The sequence below is a fragment of the Ornithorhynchus anatinus genome, chromosome 1, assembly GCF_004115215.2.
Source record: "Ornithorhynchus anatinus isolate Pmale09 chromosome 1, mOrnAna1.pri.v4, whole genome shotgun sequence".
Taxonomy (NCBI): Eukaryota; Metazoa; Chordata; class Mammalia; order Monotremata; family Ornithorhynchidae; genus Ornithorhynchus; species Ornithorhynchus anatinus.
The window spans coordinates 175850386-175869606 of NC_041728.1; the positions used below are offsets into that span (position 1 = coordinate 175850386).

At 41.8% G+C, this 19221-nt stretch overlaps 1 protein-coding gene across 1 annotated transcript in view; it reads left to right on the top strand.

The window, feature by feature from the left end:
* The window catches only part of CNTNAP5 (contactin associated protein family member 5), a 746584-nt gene that overhangs the window by 154216 nt on the left and 573147 nt on the right, over positions 1-19221 (top strand). Inside the window, exon 3 of the mRNA XM_029075794.2 lies at positions 12476-12669. Within this exon, the coding sequence (XP_028931627.1) occupies positions 12476-12669 (194 nt within the window). The remainder of the gene's footprint in view (positions 1-12475; positions 12670-19221) is intronic.

The window sequence follows — 19221 nt, forward strand, 5'->3', positions numbered from 1 at the left end:
AGTCAGAGGTCATAAATTCAAATCCTGGCTCTGCCACTTGTCAGCTGTGTGACTGTGGGCAAGTCACTTAACTTCTCTGTGCCTCAGTTACTTCATCTGGAAAATGGGGATTAACTGTGAGCCTCACGTGGGACAACCTGATTACCCTGTATCTACCCCAGTGCTTAGAACAGTGCTCGGCACGTAGTAAACGCTTAACAAATACCAACAAATACCAACATTATTCTTAATCCCCACTTTACAGATGAGGTAACTGGAGCATGGACAAATGACTTGCCCAAGGTCACACAGCAGACAAATGGCAGAGTCAGGATTAGAACCCAGGTCCTTTTGATTCCCAGCACTTGCTCTAACAACTATCTTTCCACTATGCCACGCTGCTTCTCTTTGAGATCCATTGTCTGATTTCCATTGAACTTGACCTGCTTCTAATCAGGACCCCAGCACCTGAGACATTACTTATCTGCATGGCTGGAGTGGTTACCCTGGTAGTATTAGAAACAGTAGTAATAATCAGAATAATTCTGGCATTAGTAAGACTGGGGTAGTTTCAAGATAACTAGGTTGGACCTATTTCTTGTCCTATATAGAACTCACCATGAGCCCGTTGTTGGGTAGCAGTTGTCTCTATTTGTTGCTGAACTGTACTTTCCAAACACTTAGTACGGGCGCTCAATAAATACAATTGAATGAATTAATTAATTAATCTAATGGAGAGGGTGATCAGATATTGAATTCCCATTAACAGATCAGAAAACGGAGGCACTGAGAAGTTATATGACATGATCAGTCACACAGTAGGCAAGTGGCAGGACCAGGACTTTGGACTTGGTAACACTGATGCTTAGTATAATTCATGGGAATGTGGGAAGCTTGAAATCATGAGACTTGTGCATCATTTTGCCAATATCATTGGCTTAGTGGAAACAACACAGGCTTGGGAGCCACAGGATGTGGGTTCTAATCCTGGCTAAGCCACTTGTCTTAGTGACTTGGGCAAGTCACTTAACTGTGCCTCGGTTACCTCATCTGTAAAATGGGGATTAAGATTGTGAGCCCCACGTGGAATAACTTGATTTCCTTGTAACTATCCCAGTGCTTAGAACAGTGCTTGCACATAGTAAGCACTTAACAAAAACCATTATTAATATCATTATTATTATTATTATAAAGAACTCTACAGAGGTAATGTGGGAGAGCCCTGATACTGCTGCAGCCTGTAGAATAACAGTGTGGTTTAGTGACTTAATAGAGAAGCAGCATGGCCTAGTGGAACGATTATGGACTTGGGAGTCAGAGGACATGGATTCTAATCCCTGCTCTGCCACTTGTCTGCTGTGTGATCTTGGGCAAGCCACTTAACTTCTGTGTGCCTCAATTACTTTGTCTGTAAAATGGTGATTAAGACCGTGAGTCCCATGTAGGACAACATGATTACTTTGTGTCTATCCCAGGGCTTAGAACAGTGCTTGACACACAGTAAGTGCTTAAAAATACCATAATTGAAGCAGCGTGGCTCAGTGGAAAGAGCATGGGCTTTGGAGTCAGGACTCATGAGTTCGAATCCCAGCTCTGCCACTTGTCAGCTGTGTGACTGTGGGCAAGTCACTTAACTTCTCTGTGCCTCAGTTCCCTCATCTGTAAAATGGTGATTAAGACTGTGAGCCCCACGTGGGACATCCTGATTCCCCTATGTCTACCCCAGCGCTTAGAACAGTGCTCGGCACATAGTAAGCGCTTAACAAATACCAAAAAAAAATAATAATAATAGTTAATATGCCTACTTTGTGAGATAGATCGCTGCTCTTGCAGTTGTTCTGCTACCTTTCACAAGAGCCAAAGTTACTTTTAAACAAAGTGACTCTGCCAGCAACAGTAAGTGATTAAGCCTGGGACATTATCCCATGAATGCTCAGTATTATCAATCAATCACATTTATTGAGCATTATGTGCAGAGCACTGTACTAATCTCTTGGGAGAGTACAACAGAATTAACAGACACTTCGTTCCCCATATGGAGCATATATTCAACATATCCCTACAAATTATCTCCTGGAAGGAACGGTGTCACTAGAAAAGGTTCTTGGATGGAAACAGCCTTTCATTTCCATCAGTGGGAAATATAAACTCTGTGTGATAAAGATCTGTAGAGAAAGAGCTTTATTCTTTAGCATTGACTACTCATACAATCATATTTGGATGAAACACTCTCTTCAAAGCCACATCTGCAGGGCAGTTGTCCTCCATGATCTATTCATAGGAAGGGGATAATACAGGTCCAGGAATGCAGTCAGCTCTCCAGCATTGAAACAATTCTCAGAGCCACACAGGAGGAGAATGTATGAAGGCAGGAACCCAATGAGCTCCTACATGGGAACCTGTAAAGGGGCACCCACTAACCCAGAGAGCAGGAAACAAATAATTCAAGGATTTAATGAAGCAGACTGTCAACCAACGGGATGGACAGATGAGAGTTAGAATGCCTCTAAGTGCTTGGACTGTAGAATGAAGATGCACAAACACAGTTGCATTTCTTGAAGCAGCAGTGTACATCAAGACGGATCTTGGAATAGAAAAGAAAGAATATTCATTCGGTGAATCGATGAGACATAGTAATAGGCTTACCCAGCTCTGCCTAGTATTGTAGTGATTATCCCGAGAAGTTCATCCCAATTTTTTGATTGTTTCATAACTTTGTTCCAGTCAGAGCTGGGAGGATCCTGCCTGATTCATGTCCATTGTCCAGTTCTGGTGGGTTTATTCTATGCAGTCACGCCTAAAGGGGTAACAAGCACTTAGTACAGTGCTCTGCACACTTAGGTGCTCAATAAATACAATTGAATGAATAAATGAATGATCAGGAGACCTTGATTCTGGTGTTGGACTGCTTTTCTCACCCTCTGAGAGCTCTTTTCAACTCACCAAACCACAAGCATCCTCCAAACCCAGCCTCTGGCTGCACACAGCAAATAGAATGTAGAATTTGGGGAGAGGCATCAAATATCCCAAACAACAGATTGTTGCCATTTTGAACTGACAATTTCTATCACTGCCAAGACATAGGAGGAACCTTATCCCAGGCTTCTATTGCTACATAGTGTAGTGGATAGAGCATGGGCCTAAGAGTCAGAAGGTCATGGGTTCTAATCCCCACTCCTCCACTTGTCTGCTGTGTGACCTTAGACAAATCACTTCACTGTGCCTTTGTTCTCTCATCTATAAAATGAGGAATAATACTTCACTCTGCTGCCTGGATTATCTTCCTAGAGAAACGTTCAGTGCAGAAACGTTGTCCTCTCCTCAAAAATCTCCAGTGGTTGCCTCTCAACCTCCGTATCAAACAAAAACTCCTCACTATTAGCTTCAAAACTCTCGATCACCTTGTCTCTTGTTACCTCATTTCCCTTTTCTCCTTCTAGAGCCCAGCCTGCACACTCAGCTCCTCTCATGGTAACCTCCTCACTGGGCCTCATCTCGCCAGTCCCACCGTCAATCCCTGACCCACTTCCTACCATTGGCCAGGAATGCCCTCCCTCCTCACATCTGCCAAACAATCACTCTTCCCTCCTTTCAAAACCCTTCTGAAGGCTCACCTTCTCCAAGAGGCCTTCCCAGACTATGCCCCCCTTTTCCTTAGCTCTCCCTTCCCTCTGCATTGCCTCAACGTGCTCCTTTGCTCTATTCCCCTCTTCCCGCCCCACAGCACTATGTATATGTGTGTATATATATATATATATATATATAATTCTATTTATATCGATGCCTGTTTACTTGTTTTTGTGTCTGTCTCCTCCTTCTAGACTGTAAGCCTGTTGTGGGCAAGGATTGTCTCTCTTTACTACTGAATTTTACTTTCCCAGCTCTTAATACAGTGCTCTGCACACAGTAAGTGCTCAATAAATGTGATTGAATGAATGACTGAATGACTGTGAGCCCTTTGAGGAACAGGAACTGTGTCAAATCCTATTTGCCTGTATCCACCCCAGTGTTTAGTACTGTGCCTGGCACACAGCAAGTGCTTAACAAATACTTAAATAATAATAATAATTGTATTTCCTTCCCACTGCCCTCAACTCTTCCCACCCTAGCCAGAGACCTTTTGCTCATTAATTCATGCAAACCTCTCTTAGATATTCTGAGGTTTTTGGCTTGAGCATTTTCCTAGGGTAAGGTGTCCCATGTTTGCCATTCTGGGTGAGGAAGATCTTTACTTTGTTTATTTTGAGCCTACAACCTTGAAGCTTCAGTAGAGAGCCCCCGCATCCTGCTGAGTTTGATTTAGTGAACAATGTCATAGTCACCCAGTCCACAACCTTCCTGATAGTGGAAACTTTATTTCACCTCAGACTTCCTCTTTCCAGCCTGAAAAGTCCTCATCTTTTCAATAAAGAACTTCCCCCGATCATCTTGGTTGCTAAAAATGCTGGGAGGTATTTGGAAAGAGTCCTTTCAAACCTGAGGTACCTAATAACGAATGAACAATAGCTAATACTTTAGCTAATGTCAGTATGTAATTCCATCCAGCCTCCCTGCTGACCTCTCTGTCTCCTGACTCTCCCCACTTCTGTCTATACTTAATATGGAGATCAGGGCTTGAGATGTACATTTGGGAATCATCTGCATAGAGATGGTAGTTAAAGCTGTGGGAGTGAAAGAGTTCTTCAAGAGAATGGGTGTAGATGGAGAATAGAAGGAGAACCAAAACTGAACCTTGAAGGATTCCCATATTTAGGCGGTGGGAGGCAGAGATGGAGCCCATTGAAGAGACTGAGAATGAGCAGCCACAGCGATAGGAGAACTAGGAGAGGACAGTGTCAGTGAAGCCCAGGTTAGAAAATACTTCCCGGAAAGGGGATGGTCGATAGTGTTGAAGGCAGCTGAAAGGTAGGAGAGGATTAGGTTGGAGTAGAGGCCATTGGATTTAGCAAGAAGGAAATCATTTGTGAACACTGAGAGGGCAGTATCTATGGAGTGAATGAAGTGGAAGCCAGATTAGTATGTTTCAGAAAGAGAATCAGAGGAGAGGACCGGAGACAGCAGTGTAGACAATTTGCTCAAGGAGGATGGAGAGCAATGATAAGAAGAAGATGAGGAGATAACTGGAGGGAGCCGTGGGGTAAAAGGCAGGCTTTTTTAGGCTAGGGGAGACATGAGCATGTTTGAAAACAGTGGAGAAGAAGCTTTGATAAGGTGTAATGGGGTGGGGTTGAAGTCAAAGGTGGAAGGGGTGAATTCTGAGAGAAAGTGAATTCTGAGAGAAAGCAGACCTGGGAAAGATGGGAAAGTTGAGGAAGGGGCAGGAGGAGGGAGACTGAGGGAGGAGCAGAGGTGATTTTAAGGATCTCTGCTTCAGCCTTGGGTTTCAGTGTCTTGGTTAAATGTGTTGACTTCTTCCTGGTATCATCAGGATGCCAATGGCACCCATGAGGCACCCAACCCACTTGAGCAAACCCTGGAGACTGCAGAGAGCACCCACAATGATGAACAATCCTGCATCCCAGGCCCTGGTAGCTATGGGTGTGATAACCATGCTGTTCACTAAGAATGCCTTGTTTTACAAAGATTAGTCATTATTAATGATGAGGGAATCAAGGCCCAGAGGGATTAAATGACTTGCCCATGTCAATCAGTCATATTTATTGAGCACTTACTATTCATTCAGTCATTTAATTGTATTGATTACGTGCTTACCCCCTCAGGGTCACACCTGGAGAATTTCCAGTATTCTACCAGTTTCAAATATGGGAGGAAGAGTCAAGCAGAGGCCTACCCATTCAATTCGTAGCTCAGGCAGAGGCTAGTGAGTGGCAGACAATCTACTACAAGTCAAAACTCACTTGTGCTGGGCAGCAGCAGCATGGGAGAGAGTTGAGAGTGGAGATTCAAACTTACTGCATGGAAGGAGGCAATGGTAAACCACTTCTGTATTTTTACCAAGAAAATTCTCCCGATCCACTACTGGAATGATTGCAGATGGAAGTGGGGGATTCTGGGAGAGATATGTCCATGGCATCGCTGAGGGTCGGAGATGACGTGACAGCATAAGACAAGACAAACTAAGCGTTTACTGTGTGCAAAACACTGTACCAAGACCTTGGGAGAGTACAGTATAACAGTGAACAGACCTATTTCCTGCCGACAAGGAGCTTACAGTCTAAAAGGGGAGACAGACTTTAATATAAATAAATACATAAATTACAGATATGTATATCAGTTCTGTGGGTCTGGGAGGGGAGATGAATAAAGGCAGGAAGTCAGGGTGATGCTGAAGGGAGTGGGAGAAGAGGAAAGAAGGGGTTAATCAGGGAAGACCTCTTAGAGAAAATGTGTCTTAAAGTAGGGGAGAGTCACTGTCTGTCAGATATGAGGAGGGATGGCATTCCAGGCCAGAGGGAGTAGATGGTTGAGAGGTCGGTGGAGAGATAGATGGGATCATGGTACAGTAAGAAGGTTGGCATTAGAGTGAAGGGTGGGTGGGCTGAATTGTAGTAGGAGAGTAGTGAGGTGAGGTATGAGGGGGTGAGGTGATTCTGTGCAGAGTATTGTAATAAACACTCGGGAGAGTACAATAAAGAAATAGAACAGACACATTCCCTGCCCACTATGAGCTTAGGGTCTAGAGGGGCCAGTAGGCCAGTTCCGAGTCCCAAGGTCACTATACCACCTTCTGTCAATCCAGCTTTTCCTCTTCCCTTCCTGTCTGCTCACAATACTGTGAATACTGCACATCATTCACTCAGTCATATTTATTGAGTACTTACTGGGTGCAGAACACTGTATTAAGTGCTTGGGAGAGTACAATACAACAGTGAACAGATATGCTCCCTGCCCATACCCATGGTCATCTGTGATTTTCACTTAAACACATGGGAAAAAGCGTGACTTCCATTTCTCCAGGTAGAAATTTCTCTGTTCCTGACAACACCAATTGCCTCATCTATCTCTTGCATAGAAGCCCATATCCTTGAGGCGGGGCACCTCCTTCCCCTTCTCCAGTGACTGATTTCTCATGACACCAGACACCCATCCTGTGCCCACATTAGGTGCCATGCTCATAGCGATATTTGTGCATTCCCAAAGTGTTGAATTAAGTGATCTCAGGAAACACGGCCCAAGAAAATATCCGCCCTTGTTATTTGAGGATTTTGAAAATTTCCCAGTTGAATCCTCAACAGCGAGAAATACATATTTGGAATGTGTTGGTCTTCTTCATGGACTTATTTATAAGAGTGAATCTTCAATTATAGCCTCTCGGCTGCTTCTGTTTTTTGACCTGCTCAGCTCACATTTCAAATGTGTTCTGCCATAATGCTGTATGTTTCTCTCGCTTCCCGGCGCTCTTGAAGCATATGCTTCCCGAGAGCCTGCTTGTCACCGGGGGAGGTGGAACAGATGGAAATGGAGGAATTTCCCTACCCTCAACCATGCCAAATATCGTATTCATTACATATATGATTTTTTTTATCAAATGCAAATAACCTGGAAGCAGGAAATGTGTTTGTTCTCTGAAAGCATCTGTCAACCTGCCTTTCACTGTTATCATCTTTGCTCAAGCACACTGTGCATTGTTTTGTTCAAGGAGGAAAATGTTTACTGTGGCAACCACAGCAACACCTGGTGTATTCTCTCCCAATTAACTCTTGCAAAGAGCATCTTCCCCCATACACAAAGATGAGGGAAGCAGTGTAGCCTAGTGGAAAGAACAGGGACTCAGTTCGAATTCTGGCTCTGCCTCTTAGCAACTGTGTGATTTTTGGGTGACTCAATCAAGTTCTTTGTGCCTCAGTTTCCTCATCAGTAAAATGGAGATTAGATACCTCTTCTTCCTCTTTCTCGGGCTGTGGGCACAGTGTAGGACAGAGACTGTGTCCAATCTGATTTTATAAAAATAGTATTTATTAAGTGCTTATTATGTGCCAGGTACTGTACTAAGCTCTGGGGTAGATTCTAGCCAATCAGATTGAACACTGTCTATGTCTCAATCTTCCTCCCCATTTTACAGATGAGGTAATTGAGGCACAGAGAAGAGATTTGGCCATGGAACAGAGCAGGCAAGTGGTGGAGACAGGATTAGAACCCAGGACCTATAGTCCCAAGGCTCGTAATCTATTCACTAGACCACCTTGATTATCTTACATATAGTGCAACACATTATATAATCATTTTATATCTACCCCAGCACTTATTACAGTGTTTAGCAGCATAGAAACAAATACCACAGCCATTATTATGTGGAAATGATCAAATTAATGTGTCTCTGTTTTCAGGGTTTGTAGTTCTTTGTTCCAGGGTTCTAGAAATACCTAGCATATTGTATTAATGACACCTTCACTGTTGCCAAGAGCAGTAGTTAATTTTAATTTATTTGAAGGCTTACTTAGGAAAAGTATTTTTGCCCAGGGCAGGAAGACATTTGAATTTCCTATTCTGGCTTTTTTGAAATCCAAAATATTTGCAACTCTTTTGTTTTTTGTGTATTTTATTTTTGTACAGTACAAATTCTTCAGTCATCTTGTTTCTTCCCTTACCCAACCCAAATACGAAGCTCTTACTGGATATTAACAACAACAAAAAAACAGTCAATCAATCAAACAAAGGTATTTATTGAGTACTTACTGTGTGCATAGTGCTTAGTAAAGTACCATACAACAGAGTTGGTAGATGTGTTCCCTGCCCACATACAGCTTACAGTCTATGGGCCGGGAGGGTGGGGGGTAGGAAGAAAACTGCAGTGAGTCCTAAATCTTGCATCTAGCTCTTGGTTATTGAATTGGAGGTTGGGTTGAGGACTTAGTCATTTGGATTCCTAAAGAACTCCTAAGTTTTTAGTTCAGTTAACAGACTTGAATGAATGACAAAGACACCTTACCCCCTCCTACCTCATCTACCTACTACCTACAACCTCTCACCCACATCCTATCTCTGGCCCGAATTGCTCCCCCCTCATAACAGACAGATAATTGCTCTCCCCACTTCAAACCTTATTGAAGACACATCTCCTCCAGGAAACCTTCCTTGACAAAGCCCTTCTCTCCTCTTCTCCCATTTCCTTCTGCTCCACATTTACTTGCTCCTTCATTTTTCCTCCCTCCCATCCCTACAGCACATATGCATATATCAGTTATTTATTTATTTAATGTCTGTCTCCCCTCTAGACTGTGAGCTCATTGTGGGGTAGAATGTATCTTTTGCTATATTACATTTTCCCAATCACTGAGTACAGTGCTTTGCACACAGTAAGCGCTCAATAAATATGATTGAATATGTGAATGAATGAATATAAGAACTTAACTCCTTGACTTTTGCGAGTTATCACCAGATTGTTTATTTTTGCTACCTTAGGGACCTCTGAAATTATTTTTTTTCATGATCCCTCTCTAGTTAAATAATGTAAAATTACCCCCCACCACCACATTGCCCCAGTTGTACCCACCAGTCTCCTGCCCCATCTCTCCTTCCAGAACTCCACTGCCCCCTCTGCACAGCAATAAAGACAAGTCTCCACCCAATTTTAACCACTTCAGAAAATGGCGATTACCTCCTGGCTGATATGGAACTCTTGTCCTTCAATCAGTCAACTGTATTTATTAAGCACTGTGGGTAGAACATGGTACTAAATGCTTGGGAGAGTACAATAAAATAGAGTAGTAAGTTGACTTCCATGTTGGTGATGAAAGGGCGGGTTGGATATTGGATGGTCTTACCAGTGGCTGGTGAAAAGGCCCTGGGAGAGGGATGAATAGGGAGTGCCGCCAAATCCTGGAGGCATTGTATACCTTTCCATCGGCTCCCTGGCAGCCAGCTGGAGTGGGTTGTTGAGCCTCCTTTGGGATGATGTAGTTAGAGATAGTATTCATTAATTGTTTATTTTGTCTAAACACTGTGCTGAATGCTGGATAAATAAAAAATAATCAGATCAGGCATAGCCTCTATCTCACGTTGACTTGACATCCCAAAGAAGGGGAAAGGGTTAGTTGCTATTTGTTATTCATTTACCTGTCTGTCATCCCTACCAGAATATAAGCTCCTGGAGAACAGGGAGATTTTTATTTTTTTTTCCCCCTTAGAATGTGAACCCATGTGGAACTGGGATTGTGTCTCAGCCAATTATGTGGTATCTAGCCCAGCACTTAGCATGGTGCTTCTTACCACAATTATTGTGTCTTATTCATAGGCCCAATTTTGAGCCCCATTTGGGACAGGAACTGTATCTAACCTGATTTTCTTGTTTATACTCCAGTGCTTAATACAGTGCTCAATAAATACAAAATAAATAAATAAATAGATTAATTGATTACTTGGTCCACAGTAAGCTCTTAATAATAACTGCCGTATCAGTAAGCTGTTTATTATGTGCCGTACTGTTCTAAGCGCTAAAGTAGATACGAAATAATTGGGTTGGACATAGTCCCTGTTCTACATAGTGTACACAGTTTTAATCCTCATTTTTTCAGGGAATTTAGGTACAGGTACAGACTTGCCCAAGGTCACAGATCAGAACCCAGATACTTCTGACTCCCAAGCCCATGCTCTACCCAATTGGCCATGCTGTTCCTTATGACAAATACTGCAATTATTATTATTTTTGTCATTATTGCAGGGCTGTTTCCTTAGAAGCTGTTTAGCACTGATTAACTGATTACCCAGAGGGGTGACATCAGGGTTTTCTATTCTTGCTTTACTAAAATGTAGCATAGTTTGGGATGACCGTATTGCTGGGGTCCCAGTTCAGTCATAAATCTTCAATAGAAAGAATGTTTGGCCTAGTGGAAAGATCATGGACCTGAGAGGCAGGGGACCTGAGCTCTATTCTTGCCTGTTCTCTGTTCTATTCGCTGCCTCTTGCCTGTTCTGAGACCTTGGACAACCTAACTTCTGTGCCTCAGTTTCATAATCTGTAAAATTGGGCTTCAATACCTGTTCTCCCCCCATCCAAGATCGGGAACCCCATGTGGGACATGGACTGTGTCCAATTTGATTATCATGTAACTACCCCAGTGTTTATGATGTTATTGGCATAGAGTAAGCCCTTAATAAAAACCATAATAACACTAATTATTTTTGTTTAATGATAATTATTGAATTATCATTGTTATCGGCAGGTCCATAACATTTTAGCATGGCCATTCACCTGCAGAAGAGTCCCTAGAGCTCATTTCTATAAAGGGAATAGCATTCAATTTTCCTGTCCTTACTAAGCATTGAGGAACTTGTAATAGTAATCAAATTTCCTCCCACCCTGCAAATTATTTTCCTTTAGCATTTTAGATTTCATCCACTATAGCCCAATCCATTAAGGATTGAGTCTCAGAGATAATCCAATCACTTATCCCATTCTGCTTAGATTATTGCATCAGCCTCCTTGCTGACCTCCCAGCCTCCTGTCTCTCCCCACTCTAGACTATACTTCACTCTGCTGCCTGGATCATTTTTCTACAGAAATGTTTGAGACATGTTTCCCCACTCCTCAAAAAACTCCAGGGGTTGTCCACCCACCTCTGAATCAAACAAAAACTCCTCACCATTGACTTCAAAGCACTCAATCACCCGACCTCCTCACCTCACTTCTCTCCTATTACAACTGGGCCTGCACACTTCACCCTAATATTAACCTTCTCACTCTTGTCTACCTCATCACTGACCCCTTGCCCACGTTCTGCCTCTGGCCTGGAAAACCCTCCCACCTCAAATCTGACTGAAAATTACTCTCCCCTGCTTCAAAGCCTTATTGAAGGCATGTCTCCTCCAAGAGGCCTTCCCTGACTAAGCCCCTTTTCCTCTTCTCCCACTCCCTTCTGTGTCACTCTGACTTGCTCCCTTTTCTCATCCCTCTTCCCAGCCCCACAGAACTTAATACATATCTGAAATGTATTTATTATATTAATATCTTTCTAGGCCGTAAGCTCTTTGTGGGCAAGAAATGTATCTGTTTATTGTTGTATTGTACTCTCCCAAGTGCTTAAGACAGTGCTCTGTACACAGTAAGCACTCAATAAATACGATTTAATGAATGAATGATTCTGCAGGAACACCAACTTGTTCAGCATGGTGTAATGGAAAGAGCATGGGTCTGGGAGTCAGCAGGTCATGGGTTCTAATCCCCACTCCACCACTTGTCTGCTATGGGCAAGTTACTTTACTTCTCTGTGCCTCAGTTACCTCATGTGTAAAAGCGGGATCGAGACTATGGAAGAGTAACTTGGTCCAATTTGATTTGCTTGTATCCACCCCAGTGGCTAGTACAGTGGTTTTCACATAGTAAGAGCTTAACAAATGCCACAATTATTATTATTTTTATTATGTTGAATTGTCAGAGAACTCTCAGGCTGTAAAATTTCCAGCAAAGCAAGGTTGCCCTTTAGACTTCAGACAACTCAGCCTCCTGGTGTTAGGACAGGTTTTCTTGGAGCATTGAACCCCTTTTCTTTCTAGGGATCACCGCTATCAACATTCCTTTTGTCCTTTTATTACTCAGGAGGTGGTGGCTGGTCTCCAGTGCATTCTGATGGTAATCAGTGGCTTCAGGTGGATCTAGGAAATAGGGTGGAGATTACAGCAGTGGCCACTCAAGGAAGATATGGGAGCTCTGACTGGGTCACAAGATACACTCTCATGTTCAGTGACACGGGACACAACTGGAAGCAATTCAAACAAGAAGACATCGTCTGGGTAAGTCCACATTTGACTTTCTACTGGAAAAGTAAAAAGAAAAGGATTCGTTCTAATGCTGCTCAAGAACCTTCCTGGGATTTCATATGCAGTATTTCATTTTATTAAATATATATGTGTATTTGTGTACATCTACTCCTAACCCCAGAATTAACCCACAGTGCATTTCTCACCTTGTGATCCTGATAATACAAGCCAGGAATGGCAGATATGAGATGAGAAGGGATTGTGTCTGTTTATTGTTATATTGTATGCCCCTAAGTCAGTACAGTGTTTTGCACACAGTTAAGCGCTCAATTAGTATGACTGAATGAATGAATAAAAATATTGGAGATATGACCAGGATCAGTATCCACCTCTGACTCTAAACTGAAAATAGTCAACCAAAGCTCATGGGTTTAACAAGCACCTGTGGGGTTATTAGTTGGAGACTGGGAAAATGATGATGGAGAAGGGCCCTCTCTAGGCCCGCCTCTCCATGCTGACATTCCCCAAACCATGTGATTGACCATCTGGGCTTGTGGCCCACCTGTGGAACCTCATATTGTGTGCAGGCTCCAGGCACCTTTGTCTCTTGATTGTATTTCTCCCATTCTTTTTTCCAGGGGATGAGGAAAGGAAGGAGATGGGGGACAATGAATTAAAATGAAAACACTAGATGGTGAAAGAAGTGGAAAGAAGGAACTTTCATAAGAGTGGAAAATTGATTAGCATTCTCCACATTTTTAATGTGAAAGAACATTCTCTTTTCTATAGTGTCTAACTTGAAATTCAAACCTTAACCATAACAGCACTATTCTGGGTGAATTTCAGATGTGGAATCTCAGTGCAAAAAAAAAAAAAATAAATAAACAATTGCACTCTGCGTGCAGAAAAATGGATCTCTTTGGGATTTTACTTATGCCATTTTTGAAACAGGGAAGGAAACAGCGTAACATGGGCAGGTGTCATGAATCCAGATCGTAGGCCAATCAGGATGCAATCCCAGGACTACAATGCCTCACACAGATGGCTTTCAGATCATCTGTAAACCCTCTGGCAGAAACCATATTAACCCAACGGGTACACTGATAATGAAGCCGGAAAAAGTTATGTCATTAGGACATTTTCAATTAATTTACCATTGGCATCTATTAGATACTCACTGAGGAGTAAGTGCTGTATTACTTTGGGCAATTCACTTCTCTATGCCATAGAAGTGGCATGGCCTGTTGGAAAGAGCATGGTTCTGGGAGTCAAAGGAACTGAGTTCTAGTCCCGGCTCTTCCACTTTCCTGCTGTGTGACCTTGGGTAAGTCACTTAACTTCTCTGAGCCTCATTTCCCCTTTTTTTTTGGTATTTGTTAGGCATTTACTATGTGCAAGACACTGCTAGGCTAGATACAAGCTAATCAAGTTGGACACAGTCCATGTCCCACATAATAATAATACTAACAATAATGGTATTTGTTAAGCGCTTACTATGTGACAGGCACTTTACTAAGCGCTGGGGTGGATAGAAGCAAATCAGGTTGGACACAGTCCCTATCCCGCATGGGGTTCACAGTCTCGATCCCTACTTTATCCCATCCTTTCTCCCCTGTTAGACTGTGAGCCCATCATTGGGCAGCAATTGTCTCTATCTGTTGCCTAATTGTACATTCTAAGCACTTAGTACAGTGCTCTGCACCTAGTAAGCACTCAATAAATGCGGTTGAATGAATGAATGAGGTAACTGAGGCAAAGAGAAGTGAAGTGACTTACCTAAGGTCGAAGGGCAGACAAGTGGTGGAGCTGGGATTTGAACCCATGACCTTCTGACCCCCAGGCCCTTGCCATCCACTGTGCCGTGCTGCACATAAGGTTCATAGTCTTAATCCCCATTTTATAGATGAGGTAACTGAGGCACAGAGAATTCTAGTGATTTTCCCAGTCTTATACAGCTGACAATTAGCAGAGGCAGGATTAGAATCTAGGTCCTATGACACTCAGGCCCATGCTCTTTCTGTTCAAGCTATGCTGTTTCCTCATCTCTATAACAAGAAATTGATACTTCTCACTCCTACTGAAACTGTGAGCCCTGTTTGAGACAGGGATTGTGTCTGATATGATTACTGGGTATCTACCTCACTGTACCTTTAGTACAGTGCTAGACACATAGGAAATTCTTAACAAATATCTCCATTATCGTTACTAAGCACTCGGGAGAGTACTGAAGAAACTGAGAGATTTTTAATTAATCTACAGAAATTTGGTCTTCCCAAGACCACTTTGCTGTTTATTTTTAAGAACCATTTTATCCCTCAAGTTTTCAAGCCCAGTAGCTACAGGGATTACAGAGTGTCTGCAAAACACTTCAGGATTAATTAAAATTTTAAATTGCTATTTTGGTCTTAGGTATGTTGTTCCAGGGTCACATAAAGGTTTTGGTTTGAAGGATTTCACACCTACTTTGCATTCGTTGTCATTTGTTACGAAGTACACACCTCTGCAATATGTGCAAATGGTCTGGAAAATCTGATTCCATTTTCTAATTGGAAAGTGAAAACTTTAGGATTAAGATTAGTGATAGGAGAATGATTTTAAGAAACTATGATCATCTTCATCTAAAGCAGGTCACTTGCAATATCAGGCTGAAATTTTCACAGCCTGTTGGGTCAGGCTGGGTTAGGGGTTGGGAAAGTTTGGCAATCATTTATCGTTTTGTTTCACTGTTACCATTTATATTCTTTGCAAATTCCCTATGGCTTCAATAATCCTTAAATAGGAATATGTATACCTGCAGGTGAATCATGAAAGAGGTTTCATTTGACTTTGGATATAAGAATCAGTATATGCAATAGTGTGTTGTGTCTTCTAGACTTCAATCAAAATTAGCTTCTTCCTTGAAGATTAAATAGGTGGTTAAGGTTATATTGTCTGAGATCATCCTTGTGCTATTAATAAATGCCAGCATTGTATGGTCTTTATCATTTAACGACTGTCTTCTAAACCATACCTTACCTCACGAGTGTACCTCTTTACAAGGTTGTCCTATCAGTTTTTTGTCTCAAATGACAGACAGGAGGGTTATAACTTCACTGCATTTTGCTTTTGAATGGATTTGCAGTAAACTGGAACAAAAAAATACACTAGCGTGGACTGCTGTTTCAAGCAATTTCTCATTAAAGGATTGCTTTGTTTTCAGGGTTGTTTTAGCACATCTATATGAAATAACACTTGAGAAATTTGTATCTTCATCTTTTTTGACTAATCAAATTTGCCTTTCATAATGTTTGCTTCAGGGCAAATACAGAACTCCAAGGATTTGGTAACATGCATGATATATCAGGAGTCATCCAAAACACACTTTTTTGCTGAGTGTTATTAAAAATAGTATGTACTTTGTTAAAATTACCAAAGCTGCTTTCAAAAATCTAGGCCCTGCAGTGGGTCAGTAGACTAGGACAGACATGTTTTCTTAGACATACCTCTGACACCCACTTCCTCCAATAAGGTTTTCTTTTTTTTTAATGGTATTTATTAAGCACCTACTGTATGCTAGGGACTGTACTAAGTGCTAAGGTAGATACAAGCCAATCAGGTTAGACTCAGTCCTTGTCCCCCATGGGGCTCACAATCTCAATCCCCATTGTACAGATGAGGTAATTGAGCCCCACAAAAGTTAAGTGATCTACCCAAGGTCACAGAAGATGTGTGGCGAAGCAGGGATTGGGATCCACATCTTTTTGATTCCCAGGCTTGTGCTTTATCCACTATACCATGCTACGTCCCTGGGGAATTCCCAATAGTCCCATGTCATAGACACCAGTCACTGCTGTACGAAGTTTTACAGATTGGCCACACTTGGAAATTTATGCCTTTTCAATTATGCCTTCAAATATTTCTGTTGATTACTCTGTAGGTACCTTTAAGCCTGTCTCCCCCATTAGAATGTAAGCTCCAAGTGGAGAGGGAATGGGTGGCTTGTTGGATAACTCCTGAGCACATAGTACAGTGTCCTGGAAACCAGAGAGTGCATGATAAGCTCCTCTTGCTCATCCCACTCTTACTCCCCCTAAAAAGGCATCATTAAAAGGAAATTTGGATAAATTTAATCAAATATCTCAGAGAGGTTTGTAGGCTTGTGTTAAGTTCTAGCTAAGGTTGGCTGAACTTTTGCCAAGTGGCAATTTTGCTCTGGCTGACAATGGTGATGGCAGTGGGAATTAGGAAGGTCACATAAAGGTGCCAATGAATTACTGCACTAAACGCAGGGACAGACACAAGATAATGAAATGAATAATATCTTTTGTTTGGCTTTGTTAAACTTAAGATTTGAACCCTCGTCTTAGAAATAGATCTTTCAAATGCCTATCTCTAGCAAATAAGATGAGGGGAAGAATCCCCTCACACCCCTAAAAAAATGAACATATGTGAAATTCCTCCTCTAGACTGGGAACTCTATGTGGGCAGGGCTCATGGAAGAAGCATGACCTAGAAGATAGAGCACTGGCAAGTCGCTTCATTTCTCTGTACCTCAGTTACATCATCTGTGAAATGGGGATTAAGACTGTAGAACTCCTACGGGACAGGGTCTGTGTCCAACCTGATTAGCTTTTACCTATTCTGGTTTGACACATAGTAAGCACTTAATAAATACCATTATTATTATTATCATTTCTACCAACTCTTTTGTATTATACTCTTCCAGGTGCTTAACTCAGCACGGTAAGCAGAGTGGCATATTGGAAAGAGCATGAGTCTGTGGATCAGAGGATCTGGGTTCTAATTCTGGCTCTGGTACTTGTCTACTCTGTGACAAGTCATTAATTTCTCTGTGCCTCAGTTACCTCTTCTGTAAAATGAGATTCAGAGATATGGGACATAGACTGCAACCAACCTGATTACTTTGTATCAACACAACAATTAATTCAGTGTCTGGAACGTAATAAGCACTTAACAAAATACAATTAAACGCCCCTCCACCCACCCCCCCGATAAGTGTTCAATGAGTATCATTGCTTGATTTGTCTTGTCAGTCAGTCAATCATATCTATTGAGTGCTTACTGGGTGCAGAGCCCTGTAACAAGCACTTGGGAGAGTACAATATGACAATAAACAGATACATTCCCTGCCTACCGCAAGCTTACATTCTAAATGGGGAGACAGACATTAATATAAATAAATACATTCCAGATATGTACATAAATACTGTGGGCCTGGAAGCAGGGATGGATAAAGGGAACAAGTCAGAGTAATGCAGAAGGGAGTGGGAGAAGAGGAAAGGAGGACTTCAGTGGGGAAGGCCCCTTGGAGGAGATGTGCACTCAATAAGGCCTTAAAGGTGGGGAGAGTATAATCCTGGAAAATGAAATATGATGTTGAAAAAAGAAAGGGAACCTTTATGGAGCGTTAAGTAAAACCAAACACAGACTTTTAACTTTAGGATTTCAGTGATGTGTAGAATGTGGGATTAATGGTTTGAAATTGGCAAAATAATTTGTAAAAAAAAAAAATGATGAGTTGAGTGATTTAGTAAGGGCTCAATACTCCACTAGGAGAAACTGACATTTCCTTTACAAAGTTTACTTCCAAATGAGAAACTTGGAAGATGATTTTTAAATTTACAGTAGTGAATCTTCATGCCCTAAGGATCCAATTTAGAGAATTTCTGATCTGGCACTGAACAGAATGAACAACAATGAGAATTTGCCCAGCAGGCATTTAGCAATGGATCAGGATTTATGAAGAAGCCAAATCTTCTGCTTCACTAAATACTCAGGCGTGAAGGTGATTTGGAGAAGAATTTCACAAAATACTTCTGGAGCATCAGCATATCTAGTGTATCTCAAAGCCTCCTCTAGATGAGCAATGGTTGACAGTTTTGTTCTGCATGCACTCTGAAGATTTTTGGATATGTTTCAAGTCTGTTTGCTTTTATGGTGTTGAATGCCCAGATGGGTTGTTGTTTGCTACTGATATATGTTTATTATGTGCCAAGCACTGTGCTAAGTGCTGGGGTAGATACAAATATATATGACATGAGATAGCTGGAATATCAGGTAGCTCAGTATATAAAGAGGTACCATTTGCTTTTCTTAGAAATTTGGCTTGTGTTACACTGAAGGAATGAGCACGGCTTTAAAATATTGCAAAGAAAATTGAGCACATCTGTTCAGACTGGTAATTATGAGTCTGGCTTGCATATGTGTCAAGCGAAATGCAGCAAGAGTTAGTGATTCCTTACATAGTTGATAGTTACAGAGCAGAAATCCCAATATCAATCAGCGGTATTCATTGATTGGTCACTATTCATTCAATCATATTTACTGAGCACTTACTATTTGCGGAGAACTGTACTAAGCGCTTAAAATGATGGTATTTGTTAAGCACATACTATGTGCCAAGCACTGTTCTAAGCAATGGGGGAGATACAAGGTAATCAGGTTGTCCCACGTAGGGCTCACAGTCTTAATCCCCATTTTCCAGATGAGGGAACTGAGGCAGAGAAGTTAAGTGATTTGTCCAAAGTCACACAGCTGATATGTGGTGATGCCAGAAATAGAACTCACAACCAAGCCCGTTCTCTT